The sequence below is a fragment of the Sus scrofa genome, chromosome 14, assembly GCF_054392235.1.
Source record: "Sus scrofa isolate SSC_HxYL_T2T_F1_AM1 chromosome 14, Sscrofa_HxYL_maternal_Yorkshire_Landrace_v2.0, whole genome shotgun sequence".
Lineage (NCBI taxonomy): Eukaryota > Metazoa > Chordata > Mammalia > Artiodactyla > Suidae > Sus > Sus scrofa.
The window spans coordinates 164,091,354-164,112,028 of NC_139396.1; the positions used below are offsets into that span (position 1 = coordinate 164,091,354).

A 20,675-nucleotide genomic window follows, 5' to 3' on the forward strand; every position below is an offset into this window, starting at 1 on the left:
TTTCATTTCACTGATCTTTTCTATGGTTTTCTTTGTTTCTATTTCATGGATTTCTGCTCTGATCTTTCTGATTTCTTTCCTTCTACTAACTTTAGGTCTTGTCTGTTCTTCTCTCTCGAGCTGCTTTAGATGTAAAGTTAGCTTGTTTATTTGAGCATTTTCTTGTTTCCGGAGGTGGGCTTGTATCGCTATAAACTTTCCTCTTAGAACGGCTTTTGCTGCATCCCATAGGTGTTGGGGTGTCGTATCTTCGCTGTCATTTGCTGCCGCATATTTTTTAATTTCCTCTTTGATTTCGTCAGTGAGCCATTGGTTGTTTCGTAGCATGTTGTTTAGTCTCCACCTGTTTGTGTTTTTTGCAGTTTTTTTCTTGTTGTTGATTTCTGGTCGTATAGCATTGTGGTCGGAAAAGATACTTGAAATGATTTCAATTTTCTTAAAGTGAGTGATGTTGGATTTGCAGCCCAGGATATGATCCGTCGTAGAGAATGTTCCATGTGCACTTGAGAAGAATGTGTATTCTGTTGCTTTTGGATGGAATGTCCTATAAATATCTATTAAGTCCATCTGGTTTAATGCATCATTCAGGGCCTGTGTTTCCTTATTGATTTTCTGTCTGGTTGATCTGTCCATTGCTGTAAGTGGGGTGTTAAAATTCCCCACTATGATTGTGTTATTGTTGATTCCTCCTTTTAAGGTTGTTGGCAGTTGCCTTATATATTGTGGTGACCCTGTGTTGGGTGCGTAGATATTTAAAATTGTTATATCATCTTCTTGGATTGATCGTTTGATCATTATTTAATGTCCTTCATTGTCCCTTAAAATAGTCTTCATTTTAGAGTCTGCTTTGTCTGATATGAGTATTGCTACTCCAGCTTTCTTTTGATCCCTGTTTGTGTGAAATATTTTCTTCCATCCTCTCACTCTCCATTTGTATGTGTCCCTAGAAGTGAAGTGGGTCTCTTGAAGACAGCATATACATGGGTCTTGTTTTTGTTTTTTGTTTTTTTTTTTTTCCCACTGTACACCAAGGGGGTCAGGTTATCCTTAGATGTATACATTGCAATTACAGTTTTTTCCCCCACCCTTTCTTCTGTTGCAACATGAGTATCTAGACATAGTTCTCAATGCTATTCAGCAGGATCTCCTTGTAAATCTATTCTAAGCTGTGTCTGATAAGCCCAAGCTCCCGATCCCTCCCACTCCCTCCCCCTCCCATCAGACAGCCACAAGTCTCTTCTCAAAGTCCATGATTTTCTTTTCTGAGGAGATGTTCATTTGTGCTGGATATTAGATTCCAGCTATAAGTGATATCATATGGTATTTGTCTTTGTCTTTCTGGCTCATTTCACTCAGGATGAGATTCTCTAGTTCCATCCATGTTGCTGCAAATGGCATTATGTCATTCTTTTTTATGGCTGAGTAGTATTCCATTGTGTATATATACCACATCTTCCGAATCCCATCATCTGTCGATGGACATTTGGGTTGTTTCCATGTCCTGGCTATTGTGAATAGTGCTGCAATGAACATGCAGGTGCACGTGTCTCTTTTAAGTAGAGTTTTGTCCGGATAGATGCCCAAGAGTGGGATTGCGGGGTCATATGGAAGTTCTATGTATCGATTTCTAAGGTATCTCCAAACTGTTCTCCATAGTGGCTGTACCAGTTTACATTCCCACCAGCAGTGCAGGAGGGTTCCCTTTTCTCCACAGCCCCTCCAGCACTTGTTATTTGTGGATTTAGTAATGATGGCCATTCTGACTGGAGTGAGGTGGTATCTCATGGTAGTTTTGATTTGCATTTCTCTTATAATCAGCGATGTTGAGCATTTTTTCATGTGTTTGCTGGCCATCTGTACATCTTCTTTGGAGAAATGTCTATTCAGGTCTTTTGACCATTTTTTCCATTGATTGATTGGTTTTTTTGCTGTTGAGTTGTATAAGTTGTTTATATATTCTAGAGATTAAGCCCTTATCGGTTGCATCATTTGAAACTATGTTCTCCCATTCTGTAAGTTGTCTTTTTGTTTTCTTTTTGGTTTCCTTTGCTGTGCAAAAGGTTTTCAGTTTGATGAGGTCCCATGGGTTTATTTTTGCTCTAATTTCTATTGCTTTAGGAGACTGACCTGAGAAAATATTCATGATGTTGATGTCAGAGAGTGTTTTGCCTATGTTTTCTTCTAGGAGTTTGATGGTGTCCTGTCGTATATTTAAGTCTTTCAGCCATTTTGAGTTTGTTTTTGTGCATGGTGTGAGGGTGTGTTCTAGTTTCTTTGCTTTGCATGCAGCTGTCCAGGTTTCCCAGCAATGCTTGCTGAAAAGACTGTCTTTTTCCCATTTTATGTTCTTGCCTCCCTTGTCAAAGATTAATTGACCCTAGGTGTCAGGGTTTATTTCTGGGCTCTCTATTCTGCTCCATTGGTCTGTCTGTCTGTCTGTTTTGATACCAGTACCACACTGTTTTGATGACTGTGGCTTTGTAGTATTTCTTGAAGCCTGGGAGAGTTATGCCTCCTCCTTGGTTTTTGTTTCTCAGGATTGCTTTGGCGATTCTGGGTCTTTTGTGGTTCCATATAAATGTTTGGATTGTTTGTTCTAGTTCTATGAAAACTGTCATGGGTAATTTGAGAGGGATCGCATTGAATCTGTAGATTGCTTTGGGTAGTATGGCCATTTTTACAAAAATATGAATTTTTCCAACCCAGGAGCATGGAATATCTTTCCATTTCTTTTCATCTTCTTTGATTTCTTTGATTAGAGTATTATAGTTCTCGGCATATAGGTCCTTTACCTCCTTGGTCAGGTGTATTCCGAGGTATTTGATTTTGTGAGGTGCAATTTTAAAAGGTATCGTGTTTTTGTATTCCTTTTCTAATATTTCGTTGCTGGTATACGGAAATGCAACTGACGTCTGAATGTTAATCTTATATCCTGCTACTTTGCTGAATTTATGAATCAGTTCAAGTAGTTTTGGGGTTGAGTCCTTAGGGATTTCTATGTATAGTATCATGTCATCTGCATACAGTGACAGTTTTATCTCTTCTCTTCCTATATGGATGCCTTTTATTTCTTTTGTTTGTCTGATTGCTGTGGCTGGGACTTCCAGTACTATGTTGAAGAGCAGTGGTGAGAGTGGGCATCCCTGTCTTGTTCCAGATTTGAGTGAGAAGGCTCTCAGTTTTTCCCCATTGAGTATTATATTTGCTGTGGGTTTATCATAAATGGCTTTGATTATATTCAGGAATGTTCCCTCTATACCCACTTTGGTGAGAGTTTTGACCATGAATGGATGTTGGACTTTGTCAAATGCTTTCTCTGCATCTATTGAGATGATCATGTGGTTTTTGGCTTTTCTTTTGTTAATGTGGTGTCTGATGCTGATTGATTTGCGTATGTTGAACCCTCCTTGTGAACCTGGGATGAACCCAACCTGGTCATGGTGTATAATTTCTTTGATATGTTGTTGGATTCGGTTGGCTAAGATTTTGTTGAGAATTTTTGCACCTATATTCATCAATGATATTGGGCGATAGTTTTCTTTTTTGGTGGTATCTCTGTCTGGTTTTGGAATGAGGGTGATGGTGGCATCATAGAATGTCTTTGGGAGTATTCCTTCTTCTTCAACCTTTTGAAAGAGTTTAAGGAGGATGGGCACCAATTCCTCTTTATATGTTTGATAGAATTCACCTGTGAAGCCATCTGGTCCTGGACTTTTATTTGTAGGGAGTGATTTTATGGCCTCTTCAATTTCATTTCTAGTGATCGGTCTGTTCAGTTGGTCTGTTTCTACTTGATTCAGTTTTGGCAGGCTGTAAGATTCTAGAAAATTGTCCATTTCTTCCAGATTGTCAAACTTGTTGCCGTGTAGTTGTTCATAGTATTCTCTTATGGTTTTTTGTATTTCTGCTGTATCCGTTGTGATTTCTCCTTTTTCATTTCTAATTTTGGTTATTTGGGTTGTTTCTCTCCTCTTTTTAGTGAGTCTGGCCAGGGGTTTGTCAATTTTGTTCACCTTTTCAAAGAACCAGCTCTTGGTTTTATTAATTTTCTCTATTGTTTTTTGAGTCTCTATTTTATTGATTTCTTCTTTGATCTTTATAATTTCCTTCCTTCTGCTGACTTTAGGACTTTCTTGTTCTTTTTCTAATTCGTTTAGGTGGAGGGTTAAGTTGTCAATTTGGGATCTTTCTTCTTTTTTGAGAAAGGCCTGTATTGCTATAAATTTTCCCTCTGAGCACTGCTTTCGCAGCATCCCATAGATTTTGAGAGGTTGTGTCTTCAATATCATTTGTTTCAAGGTAGTTTTTAATTTCCTTCTTGATTTCCTCATTGACCCATTGGTCTGTTAGTAGCATGTTGTTTAGTCTCCATGTAGTAGGTTTTTTCTCTTTCCTTTTCCCATGGTTGATTTCTAATTTCATGGCATTGTGGTCAGAGAAGATACTTGAGATAATTTCTATGCTCCTAAATTTATTGAGGTTAGCTTTGTGTCCCAATATGTGGTTGATTCTTGAGAATGTTCCATGAGCATTTGAGAAGAATGTGTATTCTGATTTTTTTTGGATGTAGTGTCCTGAAGATATCAATTAAGTCTAACTTTTCTATCGATTCCTTTAGGATCTCTGTTGCTTTGTTGGTTTTCTGTCTAGAGGATCTGCCCATTGATGTGAGGGGGGTATTAAGGTCTCCTACTATGATTGTAGTCTCATCAATATCTCCCTTTATGTCTGTTAATATTTGTTGTGTGTATCTGGGTGCTCCTATGTTTGGGGCATATATGTTGACGATAGTAACATCCTCTCCTTGGATGGATCCCTTAATCATTAAGTAGCGTCCTTCTTTGTCTTTCTTTATGTCTTTTGTTTTAAAGTCTATTTTGTCTGATATGAGTGTTGCGACTCCTGCTTTTCTGTCATGTCTATTGGCGTGAAATATTTTTCCCCACCCTTTCACTTTCAATCTATATGTATCCTTTGTCCTAAGGTGAATTTCTTGTAGGCAGCATATTGAAGGTTTTTGCCTTTTTATCCACTCAGCCACTCTGTGTCTTTTGATTGGGGCATTCGATCCATTGACATTTAAGGTGATAATTGATAGATGATTATTTATTGCCATTTTGAACCTCGTGTTCCAGTTGATTCTATGGTTCTCCATTCTTCCTTTCTTTTTTTATTTTCTTTTTTTATTTTTTTGGTTGGATGGTCTCCTGTTATTATCTGCTTGAGTGTTTTGTTTTTTTTTTTTTTTCATTTTTTTGGGAATGCAATATTTGGTTTTGGCTTGTGGTTGCCCTGTTTTTTAAGTATGCTAACCCCTTCCTATGATTGTGTGTTTTAGCCTGATTGTCCTGTAGGTTCAAACACTTCATTACTATATTAAAATTAAGAAGAGAAACATACAAACAAACAAACAAAAAGGGTTATTTATTTCCTAACATCCCTTGCCCACATTTTATGGTTTTGATGACTCTTTTTTATTTTTTTCTTTTTAATTTTATTTTGTTTGACGCATGTTCATGATTAAATCTGTATGCTGGCTTATTTGAGTGACTCCTCTCTGATTGCGGTTTCCTCAGTCCTAGTTCTTCCTCTTCTTCTTCTTTTTTTTCCTTCCCTTTCCTTCCTTTCTTTTTGGTTTAGAGAAGCCCTTTCAGTATTTCCTTTAACCTGGGTTTTGTGTTGCTGTATTCTTTAAGCTTTTGTTTGTTGGAAGAAATTTGTTATTTCCCCTTCTATTTTAAATGATATTCTTGCTGGATAGAGTATTCTAGGTTGAATATTTCTTCATTTTAGCACTTTAAATATCTCTTGCCATTCCCTCATGGCCTGTAGTGTTTCTGTAGAGAAATCAGCTGATAATCTTATGGGGGTTCCCTTGTAGGTAACATTCTGCTTTTCTCTTGCTGCCATTAGAGGCCTCTCTTTGTCACTAACTTTTGCCATTTTTATTATGCTGTGTCTTGGTGTGGGTCTATTTGGGTTCAGTTTGTTTGGGGCCCTCTGTGCTTCCTGTATCTTGAACCCAGTATCCTTTAGATTTGGGAAGTTTCCAGCAATAATTTCTTCAAATATATTTTCCATTCCCTTATCTTTTTCTACTCCTTCTGGAATTCCTATTATGCATAGATTGGCCCGCTTTATATTATCCCATAGGTCTCTTATATTGCTTTCCAGTTTTTTTATTTGGTTTTCTGTCTGCTGACCGGATTGGGTGATTTCCATTACTCTATCTTCCATATCAGTGATTCGTTCTTCTGCATGATTCATTCTGGTTTTTACTGCCCTTAGTTCAGTTTGCATCTCTGCAAATGAATGTTCTAGTTTTTCTTGGCTCCTCCTTATATTTTCTAGTTCCTTTCTGAGGGTATTTGCATTACTGTTCATATCTTCTCTTAATTCCTTCAGTATTTTCACTATTTCTCTTTTGAACTCCAGGTCTGTTGGACTGCAGAGATCTGTTTCATTGTTGACTGTTTGGGGTGAGTTCTCCTGTTGGTTTGACTGGGGGTGGTTTCTCAGCTTCTTCATCTTGCTTGTTGTTTTCTTTTTCCTGAGGGAGTTGTACTCTCCATGACCGGGCAGTGTTTGCCTTGTCACTGCTGTGGAATATTTCCTGAGGGCTGGCGTTGTTGGTCAGTCTTTTTTGAGGCAGTGTGGCTTTTCTGGAGTGTTGATGGGGCTAACAGGGTTTCTTTGAAGCAAAGGAGGACTTCCTGAGGGCAGACAGGACTGGGAGGTCCACACCACGATGGTAGCAGATTTCACTCGGTCATGCAGAGCTTGCTCTGGTGTTTTTAGGCTGTGGGGTTCTTGCAGCAGGTTGGCGGTGTTGGGCAGCTGTTCCTCAGGAGAGCAGCATCCCCTGGGTGCTGGAGCAGCTACCTGGGTCACTGAGAGCCTAAGAGGCTCTTCCCTAGGGCAGCCCAACTCAGAAGGACGGCCTGAGAATGTAGGCAGATCTTTTCACAGTTTGGCCAAGCTTGTTGCAGCTTTTTTGGGCTGCAGGGGGTCCTGCAGAGAGCTGGCAGTCCTTTGCAGCTGTTCTGCAAGAGTGTGGCACCCCCTGAGGGCTTTGGTGGCTAGCTGGGCCGCTGCCATCCCAAGAGGCTCCTCCCCAGGGCAGCCCGATTCAGAAAGACCGTCTGAGAACTTTTCACAGCCCGGCCAGGCTTGTTGCAGTTTTTCTGGGCTGCAGGGGCTCCTGCCTGGAGCTGGCAGTCCTATGCAGCTGATCTGCTAGGTCTTGGCACCCCCTGGGGGCTTGGGCGGGTAGCAGGGCTGCTGGAAACCCAAGAGGCTCCTCCCCAGGGCAGCCTGACTCAGAAAGACCGTCTGAGAATTAGGCAGATCTTTTCACGGCCTGGCTAGGCTTGTTCTAGCTTTTCTGGGCTGCAGGCCTTTTCTCGGGGGCTGGTGGTGTTTGGTGCTGCTCTGCGGGGGTGTAGCCCCTCCAAAGGGCAAGCAGGCCTGTGCAGAGACAGCCCCTGTGATGGTAGGCTTCAGGCAATTGTTGAGGCCAGCCCTCCTGGATGGCAGGCAGCCCCAGGTCTGGCGAGAGCGTAGGAAGTGGTGGGGGTGGGGGGAGGGGATGCACTGGGAAGCACAGCTTTCTGCTAGCTAGTGGGCCTGTAAGCTTGCTGTGCTGCAGGGAGTATTCTATGGGGACCCCCCCTTCTTCTCTCCCCTCCCCAGCACAGGCGCAGACCAGGCTCTTCTCCCAGGTTCCCTCTGATGCGGCTTTCCACTTCCCCGCCCCTGGAGTATTGCTCCCTTCCTCTGCGACACCTTTGTTTTCTAGTGTCCCAGGCAGTCTCTGTCCCGTCAAACTTGACAGACCGGTTTCTAGACCTCCCAAGCAGTCTCCACTCCGCCCCACCCCCCCAGCCCATTCTCGGGGACTAACCTCTGGAGCCTAGGTCTCGGTGCCCAGCCCCCACCCAGGCGTCCCCCGGCCCTTTCCCAGGGACTAATCTCTGGAGCCGAGGACTCCGTGCCCAGCCCCCACCCAGGCGTCTCAATTTTTGGTGACTCTGCCCGTAGTTCAGATGGTCCGTTTGGTTCTTGATTGGCTTTTCAGTACTCCACCTTACTGCTACACTCTTCTCTGCATCTGGAGATTCCTCCGGTTTGTTTGAGCTTTCCCCCGAGTAGGTGACTTTCCAGGGTGCGGGATCCCTTTCTCCTCCTCCGTTCCCTTTTGGGAGCACCCGTCCAGCTCGGATTCACCTTCTCTCACTCTCCTCTTTTCTCCCGTTCTGCCCAGTAATGTCATGAACTTCTTGCCGTTACTGGAGTTTAGGTTCTTCTGCCAGCGATTGGTTGCTGTTCTGTGTGAGTCATTTATCCTGCAGATGTGCTTTTTTTGTTGTGACTATGGGAGAGGGTGAGCGTGTCCCCCTACTCCTCCGCCATCTTGTCCTCCCTCAGGATTTTCTATGTATAGTATCATGTCGCCTGCATATGGTGACAGCTTTATCTCTTCTCTTCCTATTTGAATGCTTTTTATTTCTTTTGTTTGTCTGATTGCTGTGGCTGGGACTTCCAGTACTATGTTGAAGAGCAGTGGTGAGAGTGGGCATCCCTGTCTTGTTCCAGATTTGAGTGAGAAGGCTTTCAGTTTTTCTCCCTTGAGTATTACATTTGCTGTGGGTTTGTCATAAGTGGCGTTGATTCTGTTAAGGAATGTTCCCTCTATACCCACTTTGGGGAGAGTTTTGATCATGAATGGATGCTGTACTTTTTCAAATGCTTTCTCTGCGTCTATTGAGGTGATCATATGGTTTTTGACTTTTCTTTTGTTAATGTGGTGTCTGGTGGTGATTGATTTGCATATGTTGAACCATCCTTGTGAATCTGGGATGAATTCCACCTGGTCATGGTGTATGATCCTTTTGATATGTTGTTGAATGTGGTTGGCTAAAATTTTGTTGAGAATTTTTGAGTGTTTAGTCCTCAAAGTTACTGGCCTATAGTTGCTTTGTTTTTTTTTTTTTTGTTTTTTTTTTTTTGGTGGTATCTCTGTCTGGTTTTGGAATGAGGGTGATGTTAGCATCATAGAATGTCTTTGGGAATATTCCTTCCCCTTCAACCTTTTGAAAAAATTTAAGGAGGATGGGCACCATATCCTCTTTGTATGTTTTGTAGAATTTTCCTGTGAAGCCATCTGGTCCTGGGCCTTTATTTGTAGGGAGTGTTTTTATGACATATTCAATTTCATGTCTAGTGTTTGGTCTGTTCAGTTGGTCTATTGCCGAGACCAGCTCAGCAGGATGGGCTGAAGAATGGGTGCTGTGGAACTTAAGGAAAAAAAGTTAACATAAAACAAGATACTGAGACGTTTGTCTTAAGCAAAGGTGGGAACCAAGGGACTCAAGGTCTCAGGGGCCAAGAGCCCTGCCTCAAGAAACCACACTGCTTTTATTGTGCTCTTGAGGATTACTCAAGTTAACAGGGGGTTGTAGGTGCAGGATATAGGTTTTTTAAATTATTTTATAAGTTCTTTTGTTATTTTAAAGTCTCTTAGCTGGTAGATGGTTAAACTTTTACCCTAAACTTTAGGCATTTAAGAATCATTAGCATTTGAGTTAGTTATCTATGCATTGCATTTCAGAGAATCCTCACTGTGCTTCTGCAAATGGCATGCCTGTTTGCAGGCAACCCTTTGTGCCTAGGTTTGCACCTTGGTTCTCTTTGCTAATGCATATTCTGCTAACAACCACTCATAAACCATTGGCCATGAGGTTCCTCTTTCTCTTATTCTTTAGAGGACATATCATGCTTGTGCAAATGGCATGCCAATCTGCACAGGTCCAGCGTGCCTAGACCAACGTATTATCTCCTCATTCAGCTGAGCCCACGAATAACTCATGCCTTTAGGTCTTTGTTCTTAAGCTTAAGTTATTTACCATCACCGTGAATGTTTCTCAAGCAGGAAGATGGGACAAAGTAAGGAAGGACAAGATGGAGTTTTCAGCAAAGAGGCTAAGAAAATATTATAAAAACATGTCTCAGGACAGTCTATTTCTTCTTGATTCAGTTTTGTTGGTCTGTAAGATTCTGGAAAGTTGTCCATTTCTTCCAGATTGTCAAATTTGTTGGCATATAGTTGACATCAACCTCAGGAATATTTTCTCAGGTCATTCTCCCAAGGCAACAGAAATAAGAGCAAAAATAAACCAATGGGACCTAATCAAATTGACAAGCTTTTGCCCAGCAAAGGAAACCAAAAAGAAAACAAAAAGACAACTAAAAAAATGGGAGAAAATAGTTTCAAATGATGCAATGGACAAGGGCTTAATCTCTAGAATATGCAAGAAACTTATACAACTCAACAGCAAAAGAACCAACAACCCAATGGAAAAATGGGCAAAAGACCTGAATAGACTGCTCTCCAAGGAAGATGTACAGATGGCCAACAAGAACTTAAAAAAAAAATGCTCAACATCCCTGATCATTAGAGAAATGCAAATCAAAACTACCATGAGATACTGCCTCACACCAGTAAGAATGGCCATCATTAATAAGTCCACAAATAATAAGTGCTGGATGGGGTGTGGAGAAAAGGGAACCCGCCTCCACTCTTGGTGGGAATATAAGCTGGTGCAGCCACTGTGGAGAACAGCATGGAGGTACCTTAGAAATCTATACATAGAACTACCATATAACCCCACAATCCCACTCTTGGGCATATATCCGGACAAAAATTTCCTTAAAAAAGACACATGCACCCGCATGTTCACTGCAGCAGTATTCACAATAGCCAAGACATGGAAACAACCCAAATGTCCATCGACAGACGATTGGATTAGGAAGATGTGGTAATATACACACAATGGAGTACTACTCAGCCATAAAAAAGAACGACATAATGCCATTTGCAGCAACATGGATGGAACTAGAGACTCTCATACTGAGTAAAATAAATCAGAAAGACAAAGACAAATACCATATGACATCACTTATACCTGGAATCTAATATACAGCATAAATGAATCTTTCCAAAGAAAAGAAAATAATGGACTTGGAGAATAGACCTGTGGCTGCCCGGGGTGTGGGGGGAGACAGAGGGAGTGGGAGGGATTGGAACATCGGGATGGTGGGGTTATTGGATGGAAACTCTTGCTCTTGGAATGGATTTGCAATGAGATCCTGCTGTGAAGCATGGAGTAGTTCTAGATACATACATCGCAACACAACAATGGGAGGAAAAAGCATGTATACATGTATGTGTAACTTGGTCCCCATGCTGTACAGTTGAAAAAATAAATAATTAAATAAATAAAACAAAAACCCCATAAAGTTTGAGTGTGATACTGGGTCAGGAACTGATCTAAGAACCTTAGATATTTTATAAGATGTAATTCTCCCCCAAACTATAAGGAGTTTATTATTGCCTCCAGTTTCCATGTAAGGAAATGGGGCACGTGGGAGTTTGATAAAACATACGTAATAGTCCCTCACATCTTTATGTACCTGGGAGTTAATGTTCTTTTTAAATTTCCATAGCATATTTGAAAAAACCTGACCATGCCCAAACTAATGATGTTTAACCAAAAGTGATTGTGAGAAGATACTTGCAAAGTGTGTGGAGCAGCATCTGGCTGAGAACAGACCCCGCAAGCGGTGGGGCCACAGGGAAACCTCAGTAAGGTCGCAAAGGAAACCCCCTCTAGTCACGACCTTTGTGGTTGGTGGTCGTCAGAGCTCCAGGCCAGCGAGGGTTGGCCGTCGGGGTAATGTTGGGGTCAGGGCTCCCGGGGGCGGATAGGAGAATTTCAGGTCTAACTGTTCTCTGTGGGGAGGTGGGAAGGGGGCACTGATGAAGGGGTAATGAGGGGCTTTGGCCCAGGGAGGAGGGAAGCCCCCACCCCCCCGGCCAGAATCTGCCAGCAGCTGAGGGAGGACCTGGGTGGTGAGCGGGAAGGTGGGGGTGGAAGTCACACTTTCTTCCTCTGCTTCCCCCTTGACCCCATTTGTTACCAGGCCCAGGAAACACCTGCTTCCTACACATGCTGCTGCTCCAGGTGAGGGTCCCAGCCTTTGTCGAGCGGCTCCTTGAAATGCCGTTTGCTTGTCATCTTTGCAAGAGCCACTGACCTAAGTGATTCACACAGCAGGTGATGCTGAATCATATTTAACTATCTTTTAATATCCCAGAGGCAGATTCACCAAAGGTACAGGCAAACTTAGAGCAGCTGTAAACATTCTTTTCTCCCCCTCTGAAATCGGCCCCCTTTGCCATCAGTGGCAACAAAGAAATGAATGCCCGTTTTAAGCACAGGTTATATTCAGTGGAGACAATAATGCCAAAGGCAGGGCCTTGGTGCCACCACTGGGAATCTCCTCCTATCAGGAGCCGAGTTATTTATTGTTGGTGTTCCCAGTTCCTAATGTTCACGGAGACTGCCTTCCTCCTTTTACTGGCAGGGGCCTGGTGAGAGCCAACACGGCCTGGAGCCTGGGCCCACACCAGGAAGGGGGGACGGTGCCCCAGCCCCTGAGAGGACCAGGGTTGTCCTGGGCCCCAGGTGGCAGAAGGAGGTCCCAGGGGTTTTCCAGGTAATTTGCAGCTGATGTTGGGTTGCAAAGATTGTGGAACCTCAGCAGAGAGCTGCCCCCTCGTGCTGTGTTCACACTGACCCCTCCCACCTGGAGCCCCAGCCCATGTGGCACCTGGCACCCTGGCCCTTCTCGGTACCTGTCGGGGTTCTTTTCCTGCTTGCTCTGGGGCTTGTGCCCACAGGGACCTTGTTTAGTTCCAGGAGGGCACGACTGCCTCCTGAGAGCCAGGCCTGGTGGTGCTCTGAGCTCCCCAGAGCCTCAGTGTCACCTGAGGAGACAGACTCCTCTTAAAGGTCAACAGCAGACAAAGGAGACACTGACCTGGAGCCAACGCTTTAGCCTCACGCTACATCTCACGTTCCAGCAGAGCGAGAATTTCCCAAGTCTTTCCAGGAGGATGTAAATCTCATCTACTCAGACAGGAGACAAGCAGGGGCATGTCCCTTCTGCACACAGTGAGTTGCCTTCCGTCCTGAGCTCTCCTTGCCCTGCGACTGTCTTCCCTACTTTTCCTTTTGATGTTTCTGCAAAAGCCAGATTTGTTCTGCCCTGACCTATTTTATCGTGGAGAACAAGATACCCAAATTGCTTTGCTTGTGTCTTCTGCCACCTCAGTCTGAAACTGTGAAGTCCCCAGGAACGTCCAGCAAGTCCGTGACCTGCCTGTGCCCCAGATCAGTAGGAGGAAGGAACTCAGAAGTGGTTCGCTTTCTAAACTGATCAGAATCTTTAAGAGAAACCAGAGCCCGAGGCCCTGACTCAGCAGGGATCTGGTAGTAGCCGGGTTCCTGTGGATCAGGTGTGAGGCTTGGAGAGCAGCCAGCCAACACAGGGGGTCAGGTGCCCAGGCTACTGGAGGGGACTCAGGGGGCTCAGATGTGCAGCAGGAGGGGGTTGTGGCAATTCCTGCCCACATGGAACAGGTCTTGGGCAAGTGCTGACAAGGGGTGTGTGCTGTGTGGCAATTACCAGGGCCAGCAGTGACCAGCAGGCAGGAAGCCCACCCTGCTGACCCATGGATATTTCGATGCTGTGGAGGTGGAGCAAAGCAGGTGAGAGGATTAGACAGGTGGCAGTTGGGGCTGTCAGGAGCCCAGAGCCTTCCGACCAGGAGCTCCCCCGCAGATATGTCTGAGGACAGAGTTCTGTAAACACATGTCTTTGCTCACATTCTACCAGGAAAGGACAAGCCTTCCGGAGTTGTTGACACTTGTTTCCAGGTAGCCCACAGCCTTCATGAACCCCCAGGGCAGGGTGTGATCCTTCTGACCTGACATCCCCCTGGGCTCCCTGGAGCCAGCAATACAGAGGGAGTTGGGACCAGCCTCCCGCCCAACTCCGGTGCATTGATCTAGTTGCTCCAGGGGCACAAGGAAGACGGTCTCCTCTAGTAGGTGCAGCCTGTCCCGCCCAGGGAGGCCCAGGTGTCCCAGAAGGGTTGGGAAACAGGTGTGCAGGGGTGGGTGAGGGGGCTTGGTAGCCGAAGCCCTTATAACATATACGCTGGGGTCCCGGGATATGCTGAGCAGAGTGTGTGCCTGCCTTTGCTGTATCTCAGCTCCTGGCCTGGCCCAACACTCAGTGTGGGGAGTTTCTTGGCCAGCTCAGGAGCAAGGGATGGAATTATAACCAGGACCCAGCTGACCCACACTCCTCTGGCTCACAGGGCCTCCCTCCCTGGGGAAGCAGCTTGGAGTGGTCCAGGCAGAGCTGGGCAGCTGTGGTTTCAAAGAAAGGGCTGTGGCCAGGTCAATCCACAGCCGACTCTGACAACTGATGGAGACCTTCACTTGGTACCTGGGCCAAACCCAGGCTGAGCCCCCAAACACTCGCACCTCACCCCGACTCTGTACTCCCCACCTGAGCACCCATTTTGCTGCCACCAAGAGTGAGAATTCCCTCCTGGCCTGGAGGCCTGACTCCGGCTGATGGGTTTTCCTTTGGGAATCAGGAGTCCTGTGCTGGCTTGTGGACAGGGACAAGCCCAAATGGTGGCAGGCTCAGCTCACTTGTAACGGAGAGCTTCCAGGTGTGTGGATCCTGTTGGACATGCCCCACATCAAGGTAGGAAGGCTCACGGTGCCCCTCCTGTGTGGCTCAGGGAGCGATGCAGGCTCTCGTGGAGCTGGGGGGTTTGTGGGGTGGTAGGGGCCACCAGGGGCTCCAGAGTGGAGTTAGTTCTCTGCATGTCTCCCTGGGCACAGGGACCTTGCCTGATGTCTTAATTATGTGCTTTCTGCAACAGAGCTGCCAACACCACACACTCTCTCAGCGCCGCCCCACCGCCCCATGCCTCCCTGGGCCGGGCTGGCTGTTTCCCAGAGGCTGCAGGGGCTCAACCCCCAGAGGACTGCAAACAACGGCACCACCGTGGAGGAGTTTGTCCTGCAGAGCTTCTCGGAGGAGCCTGGGCCACGCATTCTCTTCCTGGCCGTGTTCCTCCTCCTTTACCTGGGGGCTCTTGCAGGGAACGCCCTCATTGTCACCGCCATCAGCTTGCACCCAGGCCTCCATACCCCAATGTACTTCTTTCTCACTAACCTGGCCATTTTAGACATCGTCTGCACCTCTACGGTTGTCCCCAAATTGCTGGAGAACCTGGCACTCAAGGGTGGCACCATCACCTACCAGGGCTGCATGACCCAACTCTTCTTCCTGACCTGGTGTTTAGCGGCTGAGCTCCTGCTGCTGACGGTCATGGCCTATGACCGCTACGTGGCCATCTGCCGCCCGCTGCACTACAGCAGGCTGATGGGCCGGCCGGTCTGTGCTCTGCTGGCAGGCAGCGTGTGGGCAATCACTGTGCTCAACACTTCTGTGCACACAGGGCTAATGACAAGGCTGACGTTCTGCAGCCACAATCAGATACAGCATTTTCTCTGTGAAATCCCCACGCTGCTGCTGCTCTCCTGCAGCCCGACCACCCTGAACAACGTCATGATCGTCCTGGCGGACGTGTACTTTGGAGTGGTCAACTTTCTGCTCACCCTGGCGTCCTACGCCTACATCATCGCCAGCATCGTGCGCATGCGCTCCGCCACGGGCAGGCAGCGGGCCTTCTCTACTTGCTCCTCCCACCTCTTGGTGGTCACCTTGTACTACTCCACGGTCATCTACACCTACATCCTCCCGGGCTCTGGCTCCTCCCTGGAAAACGGCAAAGTGGTTGCCGTGCTGTACACGGCAGTCAGCCCCACCCTGAACCCCCTCATCTACTCGCTGCGGAACAAGGATGTCAAAGTGGCCCTCGGGAAGGTGTTTTCCTGCATCCGTGGCCGGCATGGACCTTGCAGGCTCACGGGCTGATTTGATAGTAAGACGCGGAGAGTCTGAAATGAGAATCAAAGAGCAAGAAGGAAGTTAATGTGATACACTTAGGTGATATGCGCTGTCCGGCAGGAATTGCCCGTTTTCCACGTGGCTCTGAACTAAGCGTTCCAAGGCCCTAAATGTGGATGCTGTCAGGGCTGCAGGAGGAAGGAGGCAGGGGAGACCCAGCAGGGGCAGGAGGAAGAGCAGGACGCTGGGCCGGGTGGACCCCCTCCAGCACCTTGCAGCCTGGTTTTCTCAGCACCTGGCACCTGGAACCTTGCCTGAGGGGTGCTGCTGGCCCCTTCCCATTCCAGAGCTGGGCTCCAGCGGTGAGGGAGTGCCCAGAGTCTGGCTGGCCCAGTGTGCACACTGCCTGGCACATTCTGGCGTGGGCAGGTCCCTGTATCCTGCTCTGGGCCACATCACCCAGAGCCTGATTCTCCCACTAGACTCCTGTTGGTGGGGGGTCCTGGTTCTGGCACCACAGAGACTGTGACACGTGGTGGCATCCAGCCTTCCACCTAAGGACCTGCAGCAAGATGGGCGCTTCTACTTACTTTTCTCCTTTCAGAAAAGGGCACATTCATCCTTTTACCAGGAGACAGTGCCAGGGCAGGAAAGGGTTGTTTTTGCTTCTTCGCACAGAGCACTGCGGCTTATTATGTTAGGGGCCCCTTTCCTCCTCAGTCTCCTCGTTGTTATTTGTCCCACCCTCTGTGCTGGCCCCTGAGATTTGGTGTGCTTCATGGCTTCATGCAAGCCCCTCCTTTCCTTTAAGCCCATAATAAAAGCTGCATTTCTTCTTAGTATTTGCCAGTGGTCTCCAAATATAGAGCTACAGTCAGAGCCTCACCTCTGAAACCCAGAGCATTGCCGTAACTGCTTAGCTGACCCTTAGCCGACAGTGACATCCCTCACACACCTGGAGGCCCATTGGGACCTCACTCCACAGGCATATGCCACATATTCATCCCTCAACCGCATCCAGGCGGAAGAGCCACAGCTGTGTTTAAGAGTGTATTTATTCATTCTTTCAGCTTTATTGCGTTATAATTGACACATAGGTCTCTGTAAGTGTGTGTGCAGCATCATGGGTTGACTTACGCCTATTGTGAAATAATTGCCACAGTGAGTTTAGTTAATATCTAGCATTTCATAAAGATACAGGAAAAAATGAATAAAAAAAGAAAAAAAATGTTTTTTGTCCTTGTGATCAGAAGTTTTAAGATCTGGAGTTCCATCTCTGGTGCAGTGGGTTAAAAGTCAGATTGCAGTCGCTCAGGTCACTGTGGACATTCAGGTTCAATCCCTGGCCCAGGAACTTCCATATTCTATGGGTGTGGTCTTTAAAAAAAGAGCTTTTAAGTGCTTTTCTCCTCAAACTTTAAACACACACTGTTAAGTACAGTCACCATGTTGTATGTTACGTCCCCACTACTTGTTCACCTTATGACTGGAATTTGCAACTCTTTGTCTCCTTCATTCCCTTCTTTCAACCCAATTCCTGCCTCTGGTGACTTCAAACCTGATCTCTTTTTCTATGTATTTTGTTTTTGTTTGTTTTTTTATTTATTTAGGAATTAGGAGTTCTTCATTCGCCCACATAGCAGTGCCAGGGCAAACCCTGCCTGACCACAGGGAATGTGCCTCCAACACAAAAAAGAAAAACACTAGCAGGATGAAGAAGCTCAGGGACCACCCCCAGTTAAAGCAACAGGAGCGCACACCTAAAGCTGTCAACAATGAAACAGACTTCTGCAGTGTGACAGACTTGGAGTTCAAAAGGGAGATAGTGATGATACTGAAGGAATTAAGAGAAGACATGAACAGTAACACAGACCCCCTCAGAAAGGAACTAGAAAATAGAAGGAGGAGCCAAGAAAAACTAGAAAATTCATTTGCAGAGATACAAATGGAGCTAAGGGCAGTAAAAACCAGAATGAATGATGCAGAGGAATGAATTAGTGATGTGGAGGATAGACTAATGGAGATCACTCAGTCAGGACAGCGGACAGAAAGCCAAATGAAAAAACATGGAAGCAACAGAGGAGAACTATGGGATAATATAAAGTGGGCCAATCTATGCATAATAGGAATTCCAGAAGGAGAAGAAAAGGAAAGGGGAATGAAAATACATTTGAGGAAATTATCACTGGAAACTTTCCAAATCTAAAGGATTCTGATTTCAAGATACGGGAAGCACAGAGCACCCCAAACAAGTTGAACCCAAATAGACCCACACCAAGACACATTGTAATAAAAGTGGCAAAAGTTAATGATGAATAGAGGCCTCTAAAGGCAGTAAGAGAAAAGCAAAGTGTCAATTATAAGGGCACCCCCATAAGGCTATCAGCTGATTTCTCTACAGAAACTCCACAGGCCAGGAGGGAATGGCAAGAGATATTTAAAGCACTGAAAGGAAAGTATATGCAACCTAGAGTACTCTATCCAGCAAGAATATCATTTAAAATGGAAGGGGAAATAAAAAATTTCTCCAACCAACAAAAGATAAGAGGACACAGCAAAACAAAACCCATTCTAAAACAAATACTGAAAGGGCTTCTCTAAGTTAAAAGAAAAAGGAAGAACTAGGATGGAGGAAACCACACACAAGAGCAATCAAATAAGGCAGCATACAGATGTAATCTTGAAGATGTTTAAAATAAAAAAGACATCGAAATCATAAAATGTGGGCAAGGGAAGTAAGGAAATAAAGAGATTCGTTTTTACTTTTCCTTTTTTAAAAATTTTATTATGGTAATGAAGTGTTTGAACCAATAGGACTATCAGGCTAACACACACAAATATAGGAAGAGGTTAACATACTTAAAATCAGGGCAAGCACAAATCAGAACCGAATATGAATTCACAAAAAAATGAAAAAAGTACTCAAGCAGAAAATGAATGGAGACCATCCAACCAAAAAAAAAAAAAAAAAAAAAGAAGAAGAAAAGAAAAAAGAAAGGGAGAATGGAGAATCATAGAATCAACTGGAAAACGAGGTTAAAATGGCAATAAATAAGCATCTATCAATTATCACCTTAAATGTCAATAGACTGAATGCTGTAATCAAAAGACACAGAGTGGCAGATTGGATAAGAAAAGCAAAAACCTCCAATCTGCTGTCTACAAGAGACTCACCTTAGGACAAAGGACACATACAGATTGAAAGTGAGGGGGTGGGAAAAGATATTTCATGCCAGTGGACAAGACAGGGAAGAAGGAGTTGCAACACTCATATCAGACAAACCAGACTTTAAAACAAAGGCCATAAAGAAGGACAAAGAAGGACACTATTTAATGGCTAAAGGATCCATCCAAGAAGAGGCTATTACAAACATCAACATACATGCCCCAAATATAGGAGCACCCAGATACATACAGCAATTACTAACAGACATAAAAGGAGAAATTGATGGGAATACAGTCATAGTAGGAGACTTTAACACCCCACTCACATCAATGGACAGATCCTCTAGACAGAAAATCAATAAGGCAACAGAGATCCTAAAGGAAACAATAGAAAAGTTAGACTTAATTGACATCTTCAGGACATTACATCCAAAAAAATCAGAATACACATTCTTCTCAAGTGCGCATGGAACATTCTCAAGAATTGATCACATATTGGGGCACAAAGCTAACCTCAACAAATTTAGGAGTATAGAAATTATTTCAAGTATCTTCTCTGGCCACAATGGCATGAAACTAGAAATCAACCACAGGAAAAGAAATGAGAAAAAACCAACTACATGGAGACCAAACAACATGCTACTAAGAAACCAAAGGGTCAATGAGGAAATCAAGAAAGAAATTAAAAAATACCTCGAGACAAATGATAACAAAGACAAACCTCTCAAAATCTGTGGGATACCGCAAAAGCAATGCTCAGAGGGCAGTCCATACCAATACAGGCCTTCCTCAAAAAAGAAGAAAGGTCTCATATTGACAACTTAACCCACCACCTAAATGAATTGGAAAAAGAAGAAGAAAAAAATACTAAAGTCAGCAGAAGGAAGGAAAAGATAAAGATCAAAGAGGAAATCGATAAAATAGAGATTCAAAAAACAACAGGCAACAATCAATAAAACCAAGAGCTGGTTCTTTGAAAAGGTAAACAAAATTGACAAACCTCTGTCTAGACTCACCAAGAAGTAGAGAGAAAGCACCCAAATAAACAAAATAAATGAAAAAGGAGAAATCACAGTGGATACTGCAGAAAGACAAAAAACCACACAAGAATCCTATGAACAACTGATGCTAACAAATTTGACAATCTGGAAGAAATGGACAACTTTCCAGAATCTTACAGACCACCAAACCTGAATCAAGAAGAAATAGACCAACGGAACAGACCGATCACTAGACATGAAATTGAATATGTCATAAAAACACTCCCTACAAATAAAGGCCCATGAGCAGATGGCTTCACATGCAAATTCTACAAAACATACAAAGAGGAACTGTTGCCCATCCTCTTTAAACTTTTTCAAAATATTGAAGAGGAAGGAACACTCCCAAAGACTTTCTATGATGCTACCATCACCCTAAGTCCAAAACCAGACAAAGATACCACTAAAAAAAAAAAAAAAAAAAAAACAACCAAATACCAAAACCAAAAAAAAAACCACAAAAACAAAAAAATCCCCAAACAACTATAGGCCAATAACTTCGATGAATAAAGACTCAAAAATTCTCAACAAAATCTTAGCCAACCGAATCCAACAACATATCAAAGAAATTATACACCATGACCAGGTTGGGTTCATCCCAGGTTCACAAGGATGGTTCAACATATGCAA

The 20,675-nt window shown here is 44.6% G+C and overlaps 1 protein-coding gene across 1 annotated transcript; it reads left to right on the forward strand.

Moving 5' to 3' along the window:
- Positions 1–14,850: 14,850 nt before the first annotated feature.
- LOC100627357 (olfactory receptor 13A1-like) lies at positions 14,851–15,867 on the forward strand. The gene has a single exon (XM_084997512.1). The coding sequence runs from the start codon at positions 14,851–14,853 to the stop codon at positions 15,865–15,867; it is 1,017 nt and encodes a 338-aa protein (XP_084853638.1).
- Positions 15,868–20,675: the final 4,808 nt, after the last annotated feature.